Source organism: Rhipicephalus sanguineus, chromosome 2, assembly GCF_013339695.2.
Source record: "Rhipicephalus sanguineus isolate Rsan-2018 chromosome 2, BIME_Rsan_1.4, whole genome shotgun sequence".
Lineage (NCBI taxonomy): Eukaryota > Metazoa > Arthropoda > Arachnida > Ixodida > Ixodidae > Rhipicephalus > Rhipicephalus sanguineus.
Window position 1 is genome coordinate 211,811,823 of NC_051177.1, and position 26,156 is coordinate 211,837,978.

The 26,156-nt window shown below is 45.5% G+C and overlaps 1 protein-coding gene across 2 annotated transcripts in view; it reads left to right on the forward strand.

Moving 5' to 3' along the window:
• Positions 1-26,156, forward strand: part of LOC119384051 (U1 small nuclear ribonucleoprotein 70 kDa) — a 72,296-nt gene that overhangs the window by 8,935 nt on the left and 37,205 nt on the right. For both annotated transcript variants that reach the window (XM_049412746.1, XM_037652339.2), the window contains exons 4-6: positions 859-923; positions 8,087-8,149; positions 13,289-13,370. In XM_049412746.1, the coding sequence (XP_049268703.1) occupies positions 859-923; positions 8,087-8,149; positions 13,289-13,370 (210 nt within the window). The remainder of the gene's footprint in view (positions 1-858; positions 924-8,086; positions 8,150-13,288; positions 13,371-26,156) is intronic.

A 26,156-nucleotide genomic window follows, 5' to 3' on the forward strand; every position in this document is an offset into this window, starting at 1 on the left:
TTAGCCAGGAAAAAGCAAAATGAGCGAGGGCCTCTTTCGTGTCATCAAATGCATGTAACTCCACTACTACAGCACTGTTTCGAGAAATTCTTACGGCTACGTGTTCATTGTAGACTCGTGCGCAACTGCAACACCACGACTAAATTTCGACCTATGGGTTGTTTGGGGCCCTTTAACCCTTTGAGATCCTATGTACACAATTGTGTACACCACTTGTTTTTGCTATTTGAATCGACTAGGGGCTAAGAAAGAGCACGGTACATTGAGCTTTGGATGAATTGAACCTCCTGCATAATAAATATGTCTTCATTTAACTTCATTTTGCAGTATACTGTTGCATATGATCACTTTGCTGAAGGCACTACCATATTTTGACAAGTTGTTCATACGTGGCGCTTCCCACGACTCACGTCAAATGTATAATTTTTCTTTGTTCAACATGGACATAACCGAAAACGAATTTGCACTACATTTCCAGCCTGACACTTCATTCTATTTATGCAAAAACAGAGCATGAATGGCTTCAGAATAAATAGATATTTAATTAAAAAGTAATTAAGAATGATTTACAGCACATAAATCAGCGTATTAGAACATTATTTTTGTTGCAATAATATCGAGTGTCTTGAAGTAACATTGTATCGATTTGACGCATTTAGACACTTCTTCATAGGTGTTAAGGAATGACAAGCAGGTACAATTACTTCACAGTCGTCCTGTAGGCAGGTTTCGGCACCTATGAAATGCGTCTGTCTGTTTGGCCTCATAACATTCAATCCATTCAATCAAGTGTCATTTGTAATTGAAGAGCAGTGTTTAGCCATTCTTGGTTGTAGCTCCTGTGTTAATGTTTTACAGGGGACCCGTACAACAACAGTTCAGGCACCCTAGACCCCTTCAAGACCCTCTTTGTTGCACGGATTGTGAGTATTGTTGTTTTGGCATGTGTTTATGGCAGCCGTCATAATCGGCCTGTTTTATGCCCCCTGAAAGACGAAGGCCTTTCCCAGTGACTGCCATTCTACCATACCTTGTGCGAGCTGAGTTGTTTATTTCTATAAGTTAATTATTTCTATGCAACACAAAACTAGGTCCGAGTGGTCAGGAAATCTGAACAGGAATAAAACTGCATACATGGTTGGTAGTCACCTTTGCTGTTACCATATTGACCCTATTTCAGGTGTATCATAAGGCAGGCATAAAAGTAGGATTTCAGTAGCATACATGATGGTTCTCCGCTTCAAACAAAAGTGAGAATGTAAAAAACATCAAACCCATGATCCAAATGACATTCTCTAGTGTACCCATTCAAGTGCTCTCTTATACCCCTGTCACACGGCACATGTCATTCGCAGCGAATGTGATTTGGTGTCAATGCAATGTTTGTTGCTTCTACACGGGCACAGCAAGTGACATTCACAGCTAATGGCATTCGCCCATTGAATTTGTTTTCCGAGCTCATGCAAGCGCGATGTGTAATCTCGATGACAGGAACTCCACAAAGAATTACAAAATTGGTAAGTTACAGATATAAATGTAACCGAAGTTAAGATTCTTATTAATGACTGTTGTTAACTTTTGATCTACAGTGCAGTAGTTGAAGCAATTTGTGGAAATCTTTGTCTGTTCTTTCTTCTTTTAAGAGCGGAGCTCTTTAAGCTTTTCGTTGCACCGTGTAGTGTGAACAGTAATTGTCATCACTATGAACCAGTTCGCGCTTGCTTTGTCTTTTTCAACTTCTGCTTCGCTCCCACAACACGTGCATTGATTTCTCCGGCGTGGCCTGTAATAACCCTGATGGGTGAGAGGAGAGAGAGAGAGAGAAAGATACAGAAAATCGGGGCGAAAGAAAATTTCTGATGAGGCGTCGGGATTCGAACCCGCGTACCCACGATCCGAAGGCGAACGTCCTAACCACTCGGCTATCCAGGGCTGCTAGCAGAGCATAGCATAGACTTGTCTAGTGTAGTATAGCAAGGTGGAAGGAAAGGGAATTGAGGGCGAGAGAGTAAAGCATGGCATAGAGAGAGAGAGAAAGGGAAAAAGACCGAAAAAGGAAGAGACCGATATAAAGAGAGAGAAAGGAGGAGAAAGATAGAAAGAGCAAGAAAGACAAAGAAATAGAGAGAAAGAAAAAAAATAGAAATAAACAGACACACAAGAAAAAGAATAAGCAGAGAGATGAAAGAAGAAAAAAAAAGAGGGGAAGAAAAAATAGAAAAATAAAAAAAAGCGAAGAAGGCCGCCCAGCTCTGCACTCCTTTCAGACTTGGCACCACTAGTGCGAAGCATCACGTAATTAGTCATGGGACAAAAATAACCTAATATCTAGTTACGCAACTAAAATCGCGCAACATCTAGTCATGCAACTAATATCACGTAACATCAGTCACGTGACATGAAACCATGTAACGCTGATGTAACTAGCCATGTGACTAGAATCATGTAACATCACGTAACTACAGTAAAAGCTCGTTAATTCGGATTTCTAGGGACCTGAAAAAATGTCTGAATTAACCGAATATCCGAATTATCGAATGGTCGAAATAAACACAATAAATGCAAGAGTTTTTTCAACGTACCTGTACTTTACAAAGTAATCGTGGATGCGTGTCTGTTTTCGAGCAGAAATTCGCGCGGACACAATTTTTCTGAGCCCTTCAAGGTGCTCAGCAGCTCGCATGCTGTCTGAAGTGCCAAAACAAAATTCTTCAAGGACGACAAGGGCGTCCGCGACTTCCTTCACAGTGCGAGGGGGCCCGTGTGGCTCATGGTGTGGCTGCTTCTCTTCAGGCTCTTCGTTCTCGGATTCGTTGCCATGCATCACTTCCTTGACGATTTGCTCATCAGTCAGACAGCCAGCAGTGGCAACACCATCATCAATGCCTATACAGTAGAATCTCGATGATACGATCACGGCTAATACGAATTTCGGGATGATACGAATTTTTCTGTGGTCCCGGCCAAGGCCCATTAATTTACAACGTGCTTGAGTACGGTTGTTACGAACTGATTTTTGACCCGCGTCGTTTGATACGAATAAACGCCGCCCCACCCAACGCAACGTTGGCCCCACCGACGGCCGCGGAAGATAGCAGCGTGCACTTACGGCGCTGGAATGCGTGCGGCGCCGCCGGTTTGGCACGTTGCCAGCGCCGCCGGCGAGCAGCGCGCGACAGCCTCCAAGATCTGCGTGTATCGGAGGCCGGAGTGTGCCTTTTGCTTTCTCTTGAAGATTACAGATGGCGCTGGCCACGTTTTTTTTTTTTCTTGGTGCGGAGGCAGGCCAGCAGGCGGAGACGCCGGAGAGGGAGAGGCACGGCCCGCGGGAGCTTCTTTCTTCTATGCGTGCCGTCGGACAGAGTGGTTGTGGTTGCTGTGCTCAAGCCCGCGTTCTTGCTTTGTTGTGATAGTGCCTTTTTTGCCGAGTGGCAGCAAGCTATGTCTCGCAAGCGGAAAGCCCTCTCCTTTAAGGAGAAACTGGACATTCTTCGAAAGGTCGATGAGGATCCCAAAAGAAAACGCACGGAGTTGGCTAAGGAGCTAGGCCTCGCAACGTCGACATTAAGCACAATTGTTGGACAGCGGGACTCAATAATGAAGAATGTGCTTTCATTCAACGTCAACGCGAGGCAAGCGAAGACAGCCCAACACGTGAAGCTTGAAGAAGCTCTTCTGACCTGGTTTAAGGAGGTTACTGCAGCTGGTGTGAACATCGATGGCAAAGTGTTGCGTGAGAAAGCCGACGAGATCGCACTTGCTCTGCGCATCGACGGATTTCAGGCCTCAGGTGGGTGGCTGCACCGTTTCAAGACGAGACACGGTCTCGTTTACAAAAGCGTCTGTGGGGAAGCGAAGAAGGCTGACGAGACCGTTGTTAGCGACTGGCTCGCGAAGCTGCAGTCACTCATCTCTGGGTATGAGCCTCGTGATGTTTTTAACGCAGACGAGGCTGGCCTGTTTTTTAACCTTCAGCCTGAGAAGAGCCTTTGCTTAAAAGGCGAAGCGTGCCAAGGAGGCAAGAAAAGCAAAGAGCGAATAACGGTGCTTTTGTGCTGTAACGCCGACGGGTCGGAGAAACTTAAGCTGACGGTAATTGGCAAATCCCAAAAGCCTCGGTGTTTCAAGCGCGAGAGCCATTTGCCGTGCGTCTATCGCGCAAACAAAAAGGCGTGGATGACGGCGGCCCTGTTCGAAGAATTTCTGTCGCTCCTTGACAGAAGGATGGCCTGCAAGAATCGGAAGATTGTTTTGATTCTTGACCAGTGCGCCGCCCACCCGAGGCAAGTAACGCTCCAAAACGTCAAACTGATCTTTTTGCCCGCGAACACGACGACGCACCTGCAACCGCTTGACGCTGGAATAATAAAAAACCTCAAGCATCATTTCAAGGGCCTTCTTGTGCGCCGCCTACTTGCCAATATTGACAGAAAACACGAAGGCGACCTGCGAATAAGCCTCCTGGACGCCATCCATTTTATCGCTATGGCTTGGGATCGAGTAACGCCGACTACCATAGCAAACTGCTTTGCGAAATGCGGCTTCTTCAGGAGTTCCGAAGAGGTGCCCTCAGAGCAGGAAGAGCCAATTGAGGGTTGGGAACTGCTTGATGCTGGGTGTACAGCTGAAGACTTCTGCACGGCGGATGACAACCTCGCCACTTGTGGTGCGCGCACGGTGGAGGATATTGTTGAGGAGGCCACATGCGAGGTTGCCGATTCCAGCGATGATGGCGACAACATAGACGAGGGCGATGGTGAAGGACCACCACCGGCGGCTGAAACGCTGCACGCGCTCGACGTCCTGAGGCGTGCTATGGCCGCTGATGAAATCAGCGACGACACGTGCACGCGTTTTTACGGATTTCAAAGAAGTCTGCTGAGTGACTTCGCGAAAAAAAAGAAGCAGAAAGACATTAGAGATTTTTTCTGCAAGAAATAAATGTTTTTTTTATGTGTTCCTAAAAATGAGTTTGCCTCTGACTGTTAATATAGCTAGTTTTACATGTGTTTCGGTGATACGAATTTCGGCTAATACGAATATTTTTCGTGACCCCGCGGGATTCGTATCATCGAGATTCTACTGTATAATCCTCTAGTGTCACTGCATCAGGCATAACACTTCCGAAATCCTGCCCATTGTCGGCACCATCGTCCGGCGACACTTCGGCATCACTGGAGTCGGGTACAACAAAGCCACTGTGCCTGAAACAGTTGGCAATGGCGTGCGCAGGCGTGTTCTACCACACATACGCAAGAATGCTAACTGCGCTCGGGAGACGCACGTCGTATTGTTTGCCGACGTCATGGCACAGGAGCAACTTCTTGTCGGCAGAGCCCATTTTTCAGGGCACACAAAATTTCTACTTAGGTGGTGAAGTCCTTCGCCTCGTACTTGGGCCGCTTCACCGGCGTTGCCATCGGCGGAGCGTGCGTTCACACGAAAAGTCAGCACAAAAGCACCAGCAACAATCAAGCTAAAGGAGCCATACTGAATCGTTCCTCGATAAAACGACGTTCAACGATGCAGCACACCAACGGGAACAAAGCAATAAAATGGCACCGCCAACAACACACGCGAAGAAAAGGTGTTCAACCAGTCTCAAGTCAAGCCAAGTCCACAATTGATGTCCATGGCGATGCTGCGTTTGAGCTTCACTTCTGTTCCGAATTGTTCTTTTTTCGTTTTCGAGCCTCGCTAGCGGCCCGTAAGTCGCCGAATTATCCGATTTGCGGTCAAATCTGTCCGAACTAACGAGTGCCCAGTCTCATAGAGTGATGCGTATATTTACAGGGACCAGATGACGTGTCTGAATTAACCGATTTTCCAAATTAACGAGAGTCGAATTAACGAGCTTTTACTGTACTCACGTGACTAAAGATCACATAACAGCACGCAACATCTATTCACATGACTAAAAATCACGTAACATTTTGTCACGCGACTAAAATCAGGTAACTTCACGTAATAGCTAGTCATGTGACATGTCTCTGCCATAAACCACATAACCACTATCTACATGGCATGTCCCCACCTAAAACCATGTAACAGCTAGTCACGTGACATGTCTAGCCAAGTCTTGGCATAGTACTTAGTACTACTAGCAAAACTTCGCTAGGTTGAACACTAGTTCCACTGATGGTTCCAGCCTTGCACCGCTAGTGTAAGCTGCACATTTTTGCAATTCCTCCATGTTGTTTTGCTGAAGTAGTGCCGCAGTAGCAAGGTCAGGCAAGGAAGCAAACCCTGCAGTTTCTTCAGCAGAAGCAAAAAGCGCACTGCACTGACGACAAACGTCAACATCAATTTTGTATACGTGTGTTGACAAGGAACGTAAGGTAGTTATGACATTCAAGATGAATTTCATTTATTGCGAATGATATGACGTAGCATGTGACAGGGGTATTCGACAGTGTTGAACCAAGTTGAATGAAAATTCATATTCGTCGGCATCTCTGACTGTTTTTCAAATGCTATTACATTTTCTAAAGCAAATAACATTGTGCATCGCGCTGCAGCATGAGTAGGGTTGCCACCTTTGTCAAGTAAAACAAAACAAAAAAAACTTGGACCCCTAAAAATATGATCCTTAAAAATACGAGCCCTTAAATGTCATCTTATTTCATGTAAAAAACAGCCTGAAAACTACAAGGACGAGGCAGCTGAAACAAGACTGTTTCATCTGTCTCGTCCTAGTAGTTTTCAAGATTGTTATTCATTATGAATGTGTACCAACAAGCTCAAGTTCGCATGCTTCTCGTCTTCTTTCCTTCATTCATAGCGAGGGTCTCCTTCTGGCAGACTTGATGCTTCCAGGTAGTATGCGAGGGATTATTGGTCAGCTGCGAGCTCGTAAAAAAATCACATGCTACGTGGCGCCAACAGGCAGAAAAAGTGTTCCACACTCGCCGCCATGGCTGTGATTGGCGCTGACTAAGACTCCTAGGTGTAAATGCATACATACCCCATAAAGTGGACGGGAGGATGCCTGCCGCCGTAGCTCAGTGGTAGAGCATCGGACCCATTATTCAAAGGTCGCAGGTCCGGTCCTTGCCGGCGGCAAGTTTCTTTCTTTTCGTCCACTTCACATTTATATTCTAATTACTACAAATACCATCCCCTATATTTTCCTTGGCATTATTGTCTGTTAGTTCTCATTAAAAAATTGGTGAGTGACTAAAACGTCCTGTTTGCAAAAATACAAGCAAAGCTAAAGCACAGCATGGGCAGTTGTGGGTGACTATGGGGTACTTGATGCCTGATGTATGTACTAACGTCTTAGTGGGCTCAGCACGAGGCAAGTGACCAGCTTAGGCGTCTAAAACATACTTTTGTCCTCCCAATGGGGGCTCACAACCAACTTGACCATGCTGATGTCTGCTCACTTGGACGCACTTTAACCATGCCAAAGTTAAATACGCGGCTGGCAACATTTGTGACCTGTAGCCAAGTTGATCACAATCACTCTGAGTTTGTTGTCACAGTAGTGCCATTGTGTGTCAGTGCTAGTCAGCTGCGACTGTATTTTCGACAGTTCACTTTCAAAATGTTTTCACGAGTCATGCGCCTGATGTATCCACAAGCTGCAGTGGTCTGGCACTGTGCCACAAGTGCTCGGCCATTTCTTCTTCCCCGTAATGTGCTATACCAGTTCAAGTGCCACAAGTGTTAAAGAGTGGGCGAGTAAAAATCTACCAGACTGAACAATTTTGTTTTGGAAATGTAAATTATGTAACTGAAGTATCAAAGTAGACATTGTTGATCTTGTGATTGGCCTTACGTGCATGTTCTTTATTGGACCAGGTGCTAGTCACATAAGTTCTTAGTCCAACTATTCTGTAGCCAATTATTGAATTGATTAAATAAAGCTCATTTTTCACTGACTGAAGAAAAAGAACGTTTTGCATGTTGTAGGAATTGTTGGCAGCAGCTAGAAGGTTGCTGTAAACGGGATTGTTATGGAGTCTTCTGCACTGAAAATTGGTGCTAATTGATGGCACATTTGAAGTGTGCTCAGTCAGGCATCCATGTGTGTTGCTGCTCAGTAGTTTGAGCATCTGCGTGATTTTCGTGTCTGTATTTTCAGAATTATGACACCTCTGAGTCAAAGCTGCGTCGAGAGTTTGAGGTGTTTGGCCCAATCAAAAAGGTAAGCTGTAGATTTTACTAGGGGTGTGCGAATATTCGAACTTTTGAATATTTTTCGAGAAGTGTTTGCTATTTGATTCGATTTGCACTAGAATTATACTATTCTAAGTATTTGAACTTCCGGAAAATAAATATAACGGTTTCTTTCACTTGAAATCAAATCACAGCGCTTCTAAATCATGTCTGCAAACCCAATTCTCCTCGCGAACTTGGACCTTTTGAAAGGTTAACGACCATCACCACACCCTGACGCTATCTTAGATTACGTAGCTTAGTTGCAGACAATCCAAAGTTGAAGCTCAGTGGTCTACGCGCCATGCTGCTGCCTGGGGTGCAATCGCAGAACAATGCCCTTTCCATTTCACCTGCTAAGACTGTTTGCAATGCTCTGCGCAGACCGTGCCACGATGTTTCAGAAGCTTCACGATTGTTTTAGATCATTGCTTTAAGATTGTGCGCAGGACGCGAATAGTCTAGTTTCTTCAGGAGATTACGTGGCCACCAGCGATAACGATCTTCGATAGCACACATATAAAAGCCGACACGCTTTACCGCTTGTCAGTTTTTCAGTGGCCGACGCTCTGTTCGCCGCTACAGTCGAACCTCGTTATAACGAACTCCGCAAAATTTGCAAAACAGTTCGCTATAGCCGGAATTCGCTATACAAAACAGCACCGAAAAATCGCCCAACCCTGGCGTGAATGGGTCGGCAGCAAGACAGGAATTGACAAGACACTTACTTGAACAAAAATACATTTATTGGGGCGAAAAGAACCTGTGCAGCATAGCTTGTTTCTTTTGGTTGATGGCGTGCCGTATAATGCCTTGTTCTACCATGTCGAGGCATTCCACAAACTTGAGCCCGGTGCCCTCCATCGTGCTGCAATAACGCCGCGCCAGAGCCAAACCAGCCACAGCCTCGCTAGAAGTTGGCGGCGGAATGTTTGCGGAGACGTCAGCTTCAACTTCTGCGGCTTCAATTCCCGGTTGCTGGCGTGTCACCTCCGCAGCGATTTCCACGTCAGTCAGTTCGGCAACCGCATCGGACGCGTCGTCGTCGCCAACAAAAAGGATGTCCAGCATAAGTGGATAACACTCCATCAGAGCACTGCCGGACTGCTTGGGACAGTGTTGGCACGGTGGTGGATTAGCAGTGGTGGCACGCCAGGGCACACTCAGCCATGACGTTGGCTTTCCCTCGCGCATGTGAGCATGCTTTGTTAACGGGGGCAGCACATTCGGTCAATGTTTCTCAAGGGGAACACATACAGTAACTCTACATTTTCCAAACATGCATTTCTGCACATTTCTCTGGTGGCAAAGTTTGGCGAGGGGACGTGCTGGCCAGCAAACATCCATAGGAATGTGAAGGTGGCGTGTGGAGTTGCATTTTTTCCAAACTTTTCGCCCATCTTCTGTGGTGATCGGTTGGGACCGGTAGTACTCTTGTGTAGATCCTTTGGCAAGCATTTCACGAGGTTTTGACAGCCTTCAGCAAGCAGCAGGAAAAAAAGAAAGGTTGCCATCAAACATGCTGTCTCGAAGGGTATGATACATTACTGCCATGCAAACGCCAGAAAAATTGGGGGACACTTAAGCTTCGCCTTTAAGAGTTGAACGCAATAGCAGTATTCGGCCCTGTCCTCATCGTGCTCTATTTCGCTTCTCATGTTCAGTCGCCCGGTCTCGCACATGCACACACACACTCGACATACCCATAGCAAAGGTAAAGGCTTCTGCCCTCTTCATATGACAACAGTGTACCCACTACGTGTGTGTAAGAGAATGTGCGCACTAATGTGTATGCCCTTTGTAATGGGTGGTATGCTTTAAACCAGCAGCAATTACGCGCGTGATACTTTTTAGAAGTTGTGATGCACCCACTACATGTTTGTAAGGGAATACGCACACTAACGTGTGTACCTTTTGTAATGGGTGGCCGGCTTTAAACCACCAACTCTTTATGCAGTTCACATGGTGAGACGCCCGATGGCAATATACGCTTGTGCCCCGTTTTACTGCGATATTACATCTCGTACTGCGACACCTGTACACAGGAAGCGTTTGTTTGTGGAGCATTAAAGTTAATTTCAGTGCAGTGCCAAGCAATGGAGTGGCTCTGTGGTAGAACACCTGCTTGCCATGCAGACGGCCTGGGTTCGATTCTCATTTGAGCCTAAGATTTTTTATTATTTATTTTTTCGGTCACGGACAAGATGGTGATTTTTCGCTCACAACCAGTGAATCCGACGCCGGAATTTCCGTGGAACGAACTCTTTAACGCTGTCGCGTTAATAGGCATAGCCCTTGTTCCTTGATAACTCGGTGTGAGCATCGCAGGCAAAGGTGGCTGAGCAACCTTTCTTATTAGAATGAATCAAGGAACTATAGTAAGTGCTTTATTTGAATCATAATATGCAAATTTAATGCAAAGTTTGACATTCTTTTGCGTGTTTGTGAATTGCATGGATGCAAGGCATAGCCTTTGAGATTAGTGTCTGGAAAATGGCTGAGTGTGTGTGTGAAGCGCAGGCAAAGAGCGATTTCAAGTTTTTTTTCTTTAGAAACTAGGTAACTAAAAGCGCCAAGTGCTTCATCGAAAGGGCATGACTATAATAAGGGAACTTTATGCAGTATTTGAGCACGAACAGAGCTGCTGTAAGCGCAAAAATCTTTCTTAACCAGAAAAATGCTGTCCCTCTGACACACTTTCAGTAGCAAATGACTTAAGCTGCTGACTTACTTACCATGCACGTGGATGTTGCGAGGCCTAGCTCCTTCACCAAGTCCGTCCGCTTCATCCTTGAGACCTCATTTACCTTTCGCAAGATGCTAACATGGCAGTGCAGGCGTAAACAAAGAACAAGGCAGCCTCGAGTCAACATCTTGCAAAAGAAAAAAAAAAACGAACCCAGCACCATGTGTAATCTCAAAGCAATTGCACACGAGGGTGAATTAGGGCCTTTAAGAGTTGTGCGCACCATCTCAGAGGTTACGGTGCACAGTTGATGGACGATGCTGATAACCAGCGAAATAGGCAGCGTAGCCGCATGTCCATATTTGAGTTCCTGGTGCCCCCGCGTGTTCTCCGTGACTTCCGCAGCTGTGCAGGTGGCACGTGTTTGTATCTGTGAGGGAAAGGTTTGGGAGATCACGACAACTTAAATATTCGTTGTCGAGACTAACGAAGACATTTACCACTGGAGTGGTAATGCTTTTATGCCACAAAGAATGATGGGGAAGTTAGCGTGTTAAGTGGGAACAGCGAAGAACTGCCATGACTATAATAACAACACACGCTCTCGAATCACTTAAGTTCAAACACATTATGTAGTCCCCAGCGAAGCACTGCACTCTGCAAGGTTTGTAAAGCATCACCGTGTGATGGTCGAACGCTGTTGGCTGGTCGATAAGTCTCTGGGTTGCGCCTCACGCCGACAGCGGAGACGAGTCAGGCATGAACGAAGTGGATCAGGCGGCAGGGTAGATGTGGAACAAACATGTCCTGGACTACCAATATAGGCCCGGTTCTCGAACGGGCCCGGGTCCAAGCACATCGGACCGGCGCCGGCTACTGGAGCACCCGGTGGAAGGGTGTGAGGCCCGTGCAGTCAACAGGCAGTGGTGGACTGCGGGACCAGGAGCCGACGAGCGCTTCGGCCTGCGAATGCCTTCTACAGTTCCGTTCTCGAACACATGCCTCAACTTCTTTCTCTTCTACTTCTGTGCTGACGGCTTAGCTTCAACGTCACGATTCTGCCTTTTTGCCTGTCTTGTCAACGCACCGCACCGCACTGCACAAAACCACAAACACCGCGCACCAGATGAAACTACCGCACACATCATGACAGTATCTGCATGGCATTGTACATTTCTGTCAAAGGCTGCGGGTGAAAATTGGTTCGTAAGAACCGTACTCTAGCACGTGGTAGGGTAATGGGCCTTAGTCGGTACCGCGGAAAAATTTGTGTTGCCCCGCATTTCGTATGAGCCATGATCGTATTGTCAAGATGCTACTGTTCACGTATTCTAATTTCGCTTGGCATTCTTTGCTTTTCGGTTGACACCTCAACTGTGCTGCCAGGAAAGGAACAACATTGGCCCTCTTAGATATTATAATGCCCTTTGCAAGGACAGTTGCAAAGTACCCACTCTACATCTGTAAGGCAATATGCGCACCTATGCAGCTGCACACTTTGTTGATACTGTGGGTGATGACGGTGATAAAGTATGCCTGAGCACTTGGTAAAAAAACCCACTCGTTGCATAATACACACAGTGCGACACCTGGTGCGATGCTATGCTTCTCCCATGAAATATTCCTCGTGTAAATGGATGGGACGCGTGGCACTAAATGACCCCTGTATAGGGTTTTTTTTTTTCCTCAACAGTTTCAAGCACTGGCACGGCTCTGTGGTACAGTCGAACCCACTTATAACGATACCGGTTTTAACAATAGATATGTAGGTTTTCTGTGGTAATATAATCCACTTACTAAAGTGCCCCTATGCCACATTATTGGTTATTACAATGAAGTCTGGCTGCTAGGTGCCCATGCCGAAAGGTAATGGGACACGAAATCCTTGAAATGAAAGAAAGCAAAAAATTCGAGCCGTTACACCCCTGCCAACGGCCGCCACGCACTCGTACAGTAGGAGCCGTCCTGCAGCCTCCTCAGAATTGACAGCCTTGCGTGCTTTTTCCGTCGCCCATCCGCCCCTCCGAATAAATAGGGCTGCTCTGCGCCACGCTTCAAAACTTGAATGGACCGCCCCAAGTGCGCTGCCTGCGATCACATCCAGCTCATGCCTGGGCACATTTGCGGTACTTATCCGTAAAGACTTGTCCCTTTCCACTGATTGATGTAAAGCATCATCATCATCAGCCTGACTGCACCCACTGCAGGGCAATGGCCTCTCCTGTGTTTCGTCAATTAGGGTTGGTGAAAAAATACAATAAGCATCTGTAACTCGCAGTAACCGAGAAAGACCCACTGTAGCATATTACTGTCCAGTGTTGTCGCTTTGCGATCTCTGGTGAGAATTAATGCTGGATGTGCCCCATGTTTACAACTGAGACACATGCAAGCAGGCTTGCACTCCAGTATTACACGCAATTGCACACGGTGATGTCCTTGCAGATTGTCATCGTGCACAACAAGATCACCGGCAAGCCCCGGGGGTACGCCTTCGTCGAGTACGAACATGAGCGGGACATGCACTGTGAGTACCTCTGGGCCATTACACCGTTCTCACTCGTTTGATGTGCACTGCTGTTAATTAAAGTGAATGTAGAATGGTGAGGCTTACCGACACGATACGATACTTTTAATGTTTGTGGTCTATTTTTTCTCGGTTATTAAGACGAGTTGCTGGTCTGCATTCTGTTTCCTCGACAGTGTTGAGCAGGGAAGGCTAGGGATTGTGCCGGCCAATAGGCAAGGACCAGCTAGGCTTTCCGAGCAGGAAAGAGGGCTCTTCCATTGTGCACCGCCGATCATTCGGTTCAGAAGATCAGCTGCCAGCAATATAGGAGCCTTTTTGTTCTTTGATTCTGATTGGTTGGCATGATTTTTAGTTTTCAATGCGCTACACAAAGTGGGTGAGCCGTTGCATGAAAACGTGCATAAAAGCACAATTGGCTCTACTGTTTATGTGATCGGGCTCTGGGAATATTGTTTGGTGCTTCTACGGGGGTTACTCTGGACAAGTGGCCTCTGAATCTGTGTCCATTGTGTGTGTGCTTGCTTGTGGTACAACTCCCCCCTCCGTCTTTGTGGTAAGAAGGGGGCGAGAGGGAGAGCTGTCAAGACCCAGCTCGGAGGATGTGTCGCCGGCGGTCATCGGAGGACGCCTCCTGCTACGGCGGTCGGTCAGGCTGGAGCCATCACTCTGAGGTCTCGTGCACGGTCCAAACACGACCAGTGTGCTCTTTTCTTTGTTTCTCCGCTTTGATTTTTACTTTACAACAAAGCCTTCATTGTGAGGGGAAGCAAAGGTCACGGCAGAGTGCAATTTGGGCATCAGGGAAGAAATGAGCCTACGATTGCAGCACAAGTATTTGATCACTTTATTCTTACCTGCTCTGCATTTCAACAGTGCCTCGAACCACCTTGCTTGCGGTTGAGCAAATTTCAGAGCTGTGGTGCGACATGCTAAACATTCTTTTCAAGCAGCTGTGCATTGTCTTGCACCCTTTCTTATTGATCGTGTAACCTGCTGCAGTACACATTAAGGGGAGATGCTACTCGAAAAAGATTTTTTTTTATTTCTCGACTTAGAACTTTGAAATTTTAGGTAATAGTAGAGTTTGTGATGCTGATTTCAAAACTGTAATTAGTTTTCTAGTAACTGCAATAGTTCCAAAGTTACTACAACTTTGACAACAAAATATTGGGTTTTTTGTGCACACTTTTTAGCTTATTAAAAATTTTCACACAGAATCCCAAGATGGCTCATTTTGCTGCACATGAGCAGTACAGTACTGAAAAGTACCTTAAATGTCTGCTTAACTTGCTACCTTTTTTAAAAAAAATCGAGGGTACCAAATGTATATTTTACATCTCCCCTATCAGCATATCAAGTTATGAAACCAAAATTATGTAATGTATAGTGCAACTTTATATAGATATCTGTATTTTAGATGGGCTGAAGAAGCTCTGTGCAAAATTTCGTTACGATAGAACTATTTTAAGTGCATGAAAGTTTGTGCACAACATGTCAGAATTGCCTCAGAATCGAAATTGAGAAAAATGCATTTGAAAGTTATAAACGTGGGTATTTTTCAATATACAGCGTGATTAGCATGAAACTTTGTGAGAGCATAGAACAGTCCATACTCTAAACAGCGGGCGCACCTAAAAACATCCGGCTCCATATATTAATCCTTCCCAGCCCCTAAATTAGCCATAAAGGTGCACTCTCTTCACCATGTGGCAGTGATGAGCCCATGCCTCAGCTGTTTTGCATGCAGAGAGACACTATTTTGATTCGCCTCTGGTCATGTGAGTGGCCCAGGGTGACAAGTTCTTCAGGTGGCAGTATATCAAGCTCTTGAAGGATGTGCTCAAAGTTTGAATATCCCTTATTGAAGAACGAGGTAGCCATTGTTGCAGCTTCCACAGCTGAAAAGGATGGGAGCGCTGTCTTTGTTCACAGAAGCCAGACCTTGATGTTGAGCAAGTCCACAGCACCTTGCATCGTTCCTTGTAGACAGTGAACCAAGAGCTTTTCATCTGTGAGGTGCTTATATAATGGATGTACAGCAACACCTGTTCGTTGGTCAGGATTAGAGTGTAATCTGGTAGGGACTCCCAAAGAGCTCTGGCTCGCCTGTGCTTACACCAGGAAGTCACTCCTTCTGAACAGAATCGGTGACTTCCTGCCATGTTGCTGGAATTAGAGTAGGATGCTTGCATGGCAAGATACATTTCCTGGACATTTAATGTGGGTGCTTATTGCAATTTCGTAGCAATTTTGCAGCTCTTGTGTTGCATCATCTTTCAACTTATCTCCACATGAGGTGGTAATGGCAGTTTACGGAGTGCCGTGACTTGGTGCTTGGCCACGTGGTTCATGCTTTCCCCTTTACCACATCAACTTACCATACACTGTTGCCTCAGCACCGGCTGTGGCTGAGGCCAGAGTGACATTGCCCGATTAAAATAGATTTTTCACTGATTTCTAATCTGAATTCAGCCTTGATACTCGGGGAAATAAAAGTTTAATGACCAAACATAATTTTACAAGTGAAATGTCAAAAGTGACAATTTTCATAAAAAAGGCCATTTTTCGAGTAGCATCTCCCCTTAAGCCAAATACTTTACGTGCAGTGACTTTTAGTTTTTGCACGCACCTTAAGTTGCAATACTAGATTGCTTCAGTGTTGTCTAAAGTTTTGATAAAGCATGCTAATTTTGGTGCGGTGCAATTTATCTGTGTAGTATTTTTAGGAAGACAGCCAGCAGGAGAGGCCAAGGGGATGCAACACAAGTATTGCTGTTTGCTAAGAACACACGTCGGAGGAATGACGCTGCATGTCTTTGAAAATAATTGTTTGTATTTGCTTGCTCAATGCTACCAATGGCCAGTGTAGCACAGGAAAGTCAGTGCTCACTCGCTGTGACCAGACACTAGGAATTTAGCAGCAAGACATTGTAACAAAAAAAAAAGAAATGAAATACAATTAAACTTCAGTATAGCAAAATTCTCTATTTCAGTTTTAAAACTTGGTGTCCGTAGAACACCGTGTTCTTTTCCCCTTGATACAATGAAGCGTCTTTATGCGCCGTTTCAAAATAATCAAGTTCCACTGCTACCACAGAGGAAGGCTGAGGCAATACATTGAAACTTCTGCTGGTGCCAGTGGTCGCACGATTGAGGTCATGCAGTTTTTTGCGGATGCACTTTTCCATTCGCCCGTCACACGACAGACAGTGTCTTAATGCCTTTGGAGCAGCGGAGAGGGAGGCCATACAGCTGACATTTGGCATGCAGGTGCACTGGCGCATTGTGTCACACACTGCTCTCCCTCCCTACTCCATCGATACAGCGTAATTCCTTATACTGCACCGCGCATGCCCTGCATCAGTGCCCAAGCTGATGTTTTTTAACACCCCACGTCAAGTGACAAGCATGAGCAGCTCGAAAACTAGCTGGGCTCGTCCACCCTAAAACAAGCATTTGGGGCCGCTGTAGTTTAGCTACCCTGATTAATTTTGCTGTGTTCTCTTTGACTTAACCCTTTGTGGGGCAGTGTGACTCATATGTCCCACTTTTTTCTTCGCCATGTTCTAATTTTTTTAATCAAAACCACTGAATCGATTGCTTTCAGACTTGCCTTTGAGGGCCGAATTTTTTCGCGAAATGCAGTCCAAAAATGTGTCATTTTTTTATTGCTGAAATAAATTCTTCAGGCGATTCTATTTCAGAAAAAGTTGTCTAAACTTTTTTTTACGTGGCTGTGAAGTGGCAAAAAAATTTTTGTTGTTACATACTCATAATGAGGACTAAAATTGCGCTAAAAACACAGACAAAGACGAGGAAAAAACAGGACTCGCGCAGACTTGCAACTGAATGTTTGAAGGATGACATATATACACAGTGAACATTTGATAAAATAGGATCATTGCACGCAGATATGTCTACGTCACAAAGTGGCACCTAAATATTTTAGCTCACAATGAGCAAGAGATACCGAAGGTTCACCCCCGTATACACCCCCGTGTATTGGTAATCCTGAATGCCTCAAACAACTCGCGTGTGCACCGGTCCTTGTGATGAAACAAAATCTTGGGTTTATTCACAAGCGGTTGGCACAACTCGTTGCTGCCTACTTTACACTCCCTACAGTGTTTGGACACGTTCGAGTAGCCATCTGTAGAACCATTCCTAAGATGCTCTTTCAGCCGAATATTTATACACCTCCCTGTTTGTCCCACGTACACCTGCCCACAAGAAAAAGGAAATTCATAAACCACTGCACAGGCAGTATCAATATCAACTCGCCCAATTGTCAGTACTGTTGCTACAAAGGTCTTATTTTAGGCACTGAACATAGAAACGCTCGTAGACATTCACAGTAGTGTTTGTAGTATTCAGCTAATAGTGTTGTCAATTGCCATTATAATGCTTTTGCATAGCATTATTTCAAGGGTGCATATGGTGGTTGTGTTTTTCAAAGCACGAAAACCCTGAGCCTCACTGAGCTGACCTTTGCTTCCCCAGTTACACCTTGTCTCCTCATTGCGTGCTCCATTGTTGCCAGTAGGTCTGCTGTTGTTTGGTTCACCTTGCCACAGTGCCAGCAATAGCTGTGCCAAGTATTTGTGCCTTGAGTCTCGTCGAGCTCGTGTGAGTGGAGCTTCTAGGTGCCCGTTCCTGCCTTGAGCGTAACGGAGAGAACAAATGTAGCAAAAGATAAAGCGGACACAGAGCACTGAGAGGAAGGTGAAGAAGGAAAGCACAAGACTATGAGCATATAGACGGTGGGGTGCCTGCTCATCTTTGCTGTGAGATGGTACATCAGTACTTGCAATTGGATCACACGTGTGGTGCGAACTATGTAGCACTTTCTGCAAGACGCACAATCACTCTGGAACCTTTTGACTAGTCATGTAAAAAGCGAACACACTTGACCTATAGATTTTGCCAGTTCTTTCTGAACAGTGAGCACCACAACCTTGTCTGTTAGTGTATGTACATACACGTCTCTCTCAAATTCTTCGCTTCAGTATATCACGAAATGGTAACACTTTTAGAACTGCACTCAGATTTCACATTCGAAAGTATAGTTATCGTCAGTAGTTGTCGTTTTTTTTATCCATGCTGTCACTCACACTTGACATATAAAGGCAAGTTAAAGCAAAGATAATTGCCTCTGCTGCCGACGGTTGGAATATAACTTTTCTTGCTTCTTTGTATTGGTATGGAAGAAACAGAAAAGCACCACATTGGTTGGACGGTTTAGCTAGTCTAGGCCAGCATTTCTCATGCACTCAGCACCGGCAGTCTTGTTATAAATGACAAGCAAGCAAGGCTCTTTACGTCTGCTTATGGTGAAGTGTCATTGAGGAAGTAGGGCACTGCAACTAGTTTATTGCTAGTAATAGAAGCCAGCTTTTAACAGCCATCACTTTTAATTACATGGGGGGGAAAGGGACATAATGAGACAGCTGCGCATATTGTGCATTTTTGATACGATTTCATTTTCCTGCGCCAAGCTGCTCCAAAAGCATAGAAATCTAAAAATCACAATAATTGCGCCAGACTGCTTCAAAACAGCCTCAAAAGCCAGAATTTTTATGCCCACGTGAGCTTCAGTGGGCCAAAAAAAAAAAAATACCTAGAAAATAAGACGCTTGCAGAACACTTAGATGCGCTGACGCGGTTCTTATATGCACCTTTCTAATGAAGGCTCCCATGGTGCTGCCATAATCTCCTCTGGACTGTTGTGAATATGCGTGACCCTGCAAAAATGTGCTGCTGTGCCCCGAGCGTGCTGCTTCTACTCTGTAGACTGTATGTTCTGGCGCTACTGTTGCTTCGCGAAAACTACCGAGTGGCATGCGTAGCGGGGTTGACTCTCTGGTTCTTTGTTGCATGTAGTGTGTTCCTACATTCGCTGCGGTTTCCGTGTCGACGCTGCTGTGTGTGGTCACTTACATGCGTGTTTGCCGTGGGCGACTACCTTGTTGCGTCAACGCGGCGTCAACTATCTTCTTGCATGTGATGCGTCTCTGCGATGCTCTAGCATGTGGGTTCTCAAACTGGGTTTCGTGGAACCCAGGGGTTCTCTGAAGGACATCTTAGGGTTCCACGATTGGCCGAAACGAATACAACCCGCTCCCGTTTTACACCCATTAGCAACTAATTTATTTATTTAGACACGCAAATTTGCATTGCATTTTGCATTTAACGAAGCCATTGACGCCACATCCGCACATCGGGTGCGGGTAATGGGAGACCCACGTGGTAGCAGCACTAAAGACTCTTCGTCTAGTGCGCGCCATGAAACTTGCACGATTTAAGGGGCACCTCGGCAATTTATTCGTGGCTCGTGGCGCGTCGGCAATCACGTGGCACAGTTTTCATACACGGTGATTTGCCACTGCTCGGTTTTTTTATCAAAACGCGCAATAAGCGCTTTGATACACGTAAGAGGCATTGCTTCGTGCCGGCTGTGGGCTACAAGAGCATTTAGGCTTAGCTTTTTGACCGGTGTATTGGCCACCAGCCGTTCCGCTGTGACTGGCATGCCTCTTTTTTTTTTTTTTTTTTTGTAAAAGTAAAACAGGCCTCTGTATGTCTGGCACTTCGTTTACGTGAACACGTTGCTTACGCTGCGTGGTGCCGGAAGCATGCAGTGTATGGTCGGCATGCGCTTTACACGATTCGCGGAGTGGTGCAGGAATGGCCTTCGACGTTCAAGAAATGAGAACAGGCCAACGCGGGCAGTTCTAGTACTATACGGTTGCATGCGTTGAGAGGCATTATCACACACCTCCACTTCTCACCCCTTTTCTTGTTTTTGATTGTCTTCATGCTCAAAAAAAAGTTGGGGGTTCCGCAGCACTCTGGAAAAGTCGTTGGGGTTACCCAAGGCCAGAACGTTTGAGAACCCCTGCTCTGGCGGTATTGCACGAGAAGGCAGCAGCAGACTAATGTGAAGCACGTTTGTGTCGTCCCCCGATAAAAGCGTACATTACGCTTACAACGGCGCTGCTCTTGCAGTACCATACGCACGCTTTTGACAAGATAGTCAGTGCAGCGAGGTTTCTTGGCTCCTGTGCCACAGCATTCGTGAAGGTGGTCCCGCACGAGGTGGCAGCGAACGGTGGTGCAGCACGCTTTAGTTGTCTGTTAAAAGCATGCAGTACACCAGATGCTATGCCAACCACGCAGCCAAGCAGATAGGTAAAGGCACTTATTGTGATGTTCTCCTGGCAAAGAGTAACACTGACCTACAGGAAGCTCTTAAAAAGCTCGAAAAGCTAAATAGACGAGATAAATAGACAAAAAGCCAAAGCAGTAATCATGCTAAATCATATCACTGATCTTAAGCACGAGCCTACTGCTATGTAACTACAATTTTTGTGTAGTCAAAATTTTTAAAATTTTTGATAAGTGTAATGCTTTCTTTTTTTTTTCGTTTTTTTTTTCCAGCTGTTTGAGGTGAGGTGAACCTAGTTTCAGAACTGTTTTTCGGTTATTTCATATGTTTGTTACACGGGCTAGATAGGTTGAGGCGTATGAAAAAAGGTAGTGTAGTTCATACTTGGTGATAATTTGTTTAAAGAAAAACTTTCTCCGAAGGCTGTTTCAGTGTCAGGTATATTCTAAGCCAATTAAAATATCCCCCCAAGTTGCTAAAAATTTGTTTTTTCAAGCTCCTAGAATGACATATTAAATGCCGCTAACTGCTCCGAATCAAGGTTCTTCTGCTCCAAAAACTGCTCCCCATTCGGTTTCAGCCGTCTCACCCCTGATAAAGCAGAACATAGTTTTTGCAGATATGGTTAATAAAGCACTATCATTCAGCAAGTCACGGAACATAGCAAGGCAAACATTATTACAATAGTGTACAACCAACGACACAAATTAACAGATGCAAATAAGTGCTCTGGGAGAGCAAATTTTCTACCGAAAGTGGCAGGATTCCAGATAGGTTAGTAATGGTGAATGAAGCAAAGAAGACTGCGTTATTGTGCCAATTCTGGAGGGTAAGTCATTCGTTGACAAAGATTAAGGCAAATTCTTGTATTTTTACTTCTGGGCAAATATAGGGTTGACATTGTAGGCATGATCGACATGATTGTAGCAAGTGACTTATTGCTGTGATACAGCATGTGGAAAAAAAATAACCTAGAAAATTTCCTGCGCATTGTGAGCAGCGGCATGTTAAAGGGGCCCTGAAACAATTTTTGAACATGGTTGCCAATCAGTAGTTGAGGCTCCTGCGAACATGTAAGCCAAACATCATAGCGCACGCAGCACACGGCAGTGAATTTACAAGTTTTCAAAGTCGGCTACAAATTGTTCGCTCTTCTCACGACCATTGGCCGATTTTAATGTTGGGAGCTGCATAGTCGCCGCGGCTTCTGCGGTGTGCCGGAACGTGGTGCGTCGCAGCGCAAGCAAGTGAGCTGTGCACAATGTTTATACGTAGACGATGCACACATTCAAAGAAAACAAGAAAAAGTTCTCAAGGTCATGACACACGCTGACATACACATATCTCTTGCCCCTGTGTGTAGCTTTCAGCTGGGACAAAAGGAGGGAGAAAGCACTTGGAGCCTGCGTCAAATCACTCCGCTCGTACTTGACGGATTCTAAGAACTTTTGCGGCAATTGATTCACGAAGCAGTAAGCTTCGATAGATCATTTGGTAATTACTTGGAGAATAGTTGCAGGGCACTTTTAAGTGTTTCTGCAGAGACAAAATGCTTTGAAATCACAAGTAGGATGACAAGATAAATTGCACGGCTTTACTCTAGATGACTGGTAAGGGGTGATATTGATGGGATACAAAATGATGCATATTCCAAGGAAGAACGCACCAGGAGATTGTATGCTCGAAGCCTAGTGTCCCTGTCGGCCAGCTTAGCTACTATCGGCACATTGCAGGAGCATTTATGGTTTACTCTTAACTTGTACCGGAAGAGCATGTCATGGTGTGGAAGGGCTTGGAAGGTACTCTACATATATTTTCCTTTTTACATATCATAAAGAAATATGCCATTGCAGAGAAACGTGAGTGGCAATGACAGTTGTACAAAATTAGCGTGCTAGTAGCGTGTCTTAGCAAAACGTTTTGTTGGGCTAGTTGGTTCACGACTTCTGTAGGAAACTGTGTGTGTTTAGGCGCTCGGGCACAGCTATTGCGTAGGCGTTGTGGCAAGTTGTGCCATGCCTTGCTGCTGTTTGTGGGTTTGAGGTTGAGGCTGTGCCAGTGTGGTGACTTGGCGTCTTGTGTCTTGTCTCACCACAGACTTGGCGATGCCTGATGGGCGCCTACTCTCACTACTATGTCGTGGTCGGGGTCTGCTATAGTGTCTCGCTAAGTGGAGCTCGCTTTGGTTTGTATCTGTGGTAAGGCGTGTATGGGTAAGGCCCTTTGCTGTCTCCCTCACCCTTGGAGAGAACGACGCGGCCCTTAGTGTAATTGTACCACTACACTTAGCCTTGATCTGTCCCTGTCTTTGCTACATTCTGGACGTATCGCCCATATCTCTTGCACCCACTTAACACTACCACTATTAAATGTGGTGTGAACTAGATATCCCTCTTAGGTGCTAGGTGGTAATCTTTTAACGAGTGTCTACCTAGAAATTCCTGTAATATAAAAGGCATTGCATTTTATATTGCATTTCACTTTGCCGCGTGTAAATATCTGGGCACTGTTGTGCTCTCTTGAGCGTGCAGAGGTTTCTGGACCTGTTTCATTCTAGGCCATAGAGCGCAGTGATTAGGTGATTCGGCATTTTCCATTATCAAGTTCAGGTACACAGCAGTGATCCATGCTTTGTTTCAATGGACTGACACGTAGCCATGTTCTTGACCATCTTGGCTATGGACCCATAAGATAACTTCTAGTGAACTTGCTTATGCCACCGTTCCCCAAGTGTCTTGGCCACTTGAAGCACTTGCCTCCGTGGATCTTGACAAGTCGAACCGTTTTGGCTTAGATCAGGTTTCTGTTGCTGGGCTGTTGGTAGGTCAGCTCCACTCTTTCCTGCCGGTTTTTTTCTCTTGCACTGTCAGAATCGTGGTGGATTCTGTGCACACTTCCATAATTGTGTGAGCATACTCGTAAGTCTCATTCGTTAAAAGCACAAGGCTTTCATTAGCCCTTAATTCCAAGTTTATGCGCCTCTTGCAACATATACCATGAACTACCTTGCCTTTGCCTTTGCCGGAAATCACATGACCGGGACACATAGAAATGGAATATGGATTCGTATCGGATAATACTAGTGCTGTAGCTGTAAAGGTATGTAAATGAAATTTTACCATGTATAACTTCGATCTTTGTCAAATGCAGCCAACATCAGTGACATTGCATTGCACACTGGCTAGTGTAGGTTTCTACAAAGTTGCATTCACTACCACATGTGCCTGTGTTGAACAAACTTCTGAGCTTGATTGAGCACCTTCCATCAGGCACGTAGCCAGGAATTTTTTTCGAGGGGGGCCCAAGGCCTAATTATTCGAAAGAAAGTCTTTTCATGGTAAAAACAAAAAAAAGTTGCCCGGGAATATAAGAGGCCGGACAAATTTCGGGGGGGGCCCGGGCCCCCCGGGCCCCCCCCTTACCTACGTGCCTGCCTTCCATCGACTATGGGGAACTCTGTGTAGAGTTGCATCGTTGTGTAACATGCATCTATGGAAATTTCTATGGATGGGCGCAAGTGCAGCAGATATTGTAAGTAAATGGATGCTTATTCTATGATGGAGCACAACTCCGCAAGGATCTCCCACGAAGGTGCAAGATGCTGCAACGCAAAAAAAAAATGTGTTTGTAAGACTCTGGAAAGCCACTTTCGTACTGTCTCAAGCCTCTCCTTTTTATTTCACTGCTGCTCACCTAATGAGATAATGTGCTGTTCCTTTGAAGTCACTGCCAGCACTTGTGAGAACAGCGATGGGAAAAGTTTAAAGTTCAGAGGCGTCATTGCCATTCGATGTCATAGTGATGAAAAGCATGCATGCTTTCATGTTACCTCAATACAGGCATCTTGTGACAGCTTTAAGTTTGGGGGCACATGTTTGCTAGGCAGTATCTTTTAATGCCAGAAGTTGTGTACCTTTATTGTTATGAATTCCTTACACAAGGTGGTTGGGAACGGCACTTGTTACACGAACTTGCATCATGAACTAAATTGTGTAATGCATATCCTGAGAGTTCTACTATGTATGTGCCGAACCATCATTGATTGCTTTGAGTACAGTAGTTGTGTCTGTTATTTGGTATTTCAGTGAAACTGGTGACTGCTGCTCTTGTAGTTTATAGCATCTGTAACCCTGCTCCATCCAGTGAGCTGCAAGTGTAATGTGTGTAGTATTGCTGCAACAAGTGATTGCATGGTGTATGGTGCAGACATGACTGTGTAGTCTAGTTGACTGGCCAATGTTGATGTAAGGCACAAGGAAGAGCATGGTGATTTTGCCAGGTCCATTGGTTCACCTGCCCAGTCGAAAACTGGATCAGCAGACACTGAAGATACAGCGGAGAGAGTAGAGTGGTTTTAAGGTGTGAATCATCCCACTTCTGAATCTCCCCACACTGCTTTATGCTGTTGGTAAAATTTTGTGTACTCCCTTTTAGTTCTACCACATGTCTGTTTTGTAGACGCATTGTGGGTCTGTATTTTGTAAGGACCCCAGCAATTTGGTTCATGTCATCAGTGCCCAGCCAGTGGCTGATCACAGCTTTAGCAAACCACTGTTTCATTAAGACCTAGTGCCAAAAGGCAAAGAAAAGTACGGAATAGTGCCCATGGGTGCCTCGTGTGGCTTTTGCTGTTTTTGCTTTTAAAGGGCCTCTCACCAAGTTGTAAGGTGCCATCTGGGGAGCATTTTACCAAAAGAATTTTTGAAATTGTCTTAGTAAAGTTTTTTTTCGTTCAATATTGGACATGTTAGAAGATATGGAAGTCTTATCACCGTGCCTCCAGGAGGTGATCTTCACCACCAAAAGCAAGCACTCTCTCCTTTTGGCTTGCGCAGGGTTTGCAGGTGCTGCATACTTCCCATTACCGGTGGCGAGGGAGTGCTGTTACGTTGATGTGATAGGGCCCGCCCCCTCATTTTCATTCTTTATTTTGCTTGGTTCACCTGCAGTGGCCCTCCACATTGAGTGAAGAGACACTCATGTGCCATGGTCAGTGACATTTCACGACCAGTCTGGTGTCTGCGCTGCTCGACAGATGAATGTTCCAACACGTGTCCCTAATGTCGATGCATGCTCGTGAGCTCTCAGAATACAGCTCCTGTAAAAAGAAAAGCACACAGTCATATGTTTATAAAGTTTCAGCCATTTTCATGCCATGCAGGCATTTCACAGTGATTACACTCCTGCGCCAAAGGGCGCCAAATTGGATTTACTGTGCCAGAACCTCGGGTTTGACTGTGTCTATCACCCACAATCGCTCTGCCGCCACGTCAAAATATTTGAAGAATGAACTTGAGGCCACCAAAGTTACAACCACAGACCGAAGGTTATTCCGCAAACGAAACAGTGCTTGCATGTGTGTCCTGATTAATTAAGCCATGCACGTTGCCGATGCAGCTTTTCTTAAGCAAGTCAGCTGGACAGCAAAATGCGCAGTCTGCAGAGCCTCGTGATTTCTTGGCCAATCGGTGACGATCAAGTGTGGCGGCGATTAATCGGCCAACGTCGTCTGTTCCAGAAACGCTGCTCGTAGCTCGTTTCAAGTGACGCACGGCATGTAATTAAGGTAATGTTTAGTAGTAAGTACACGCGTGCCGCTAAAATGTCTGTCACTTCTG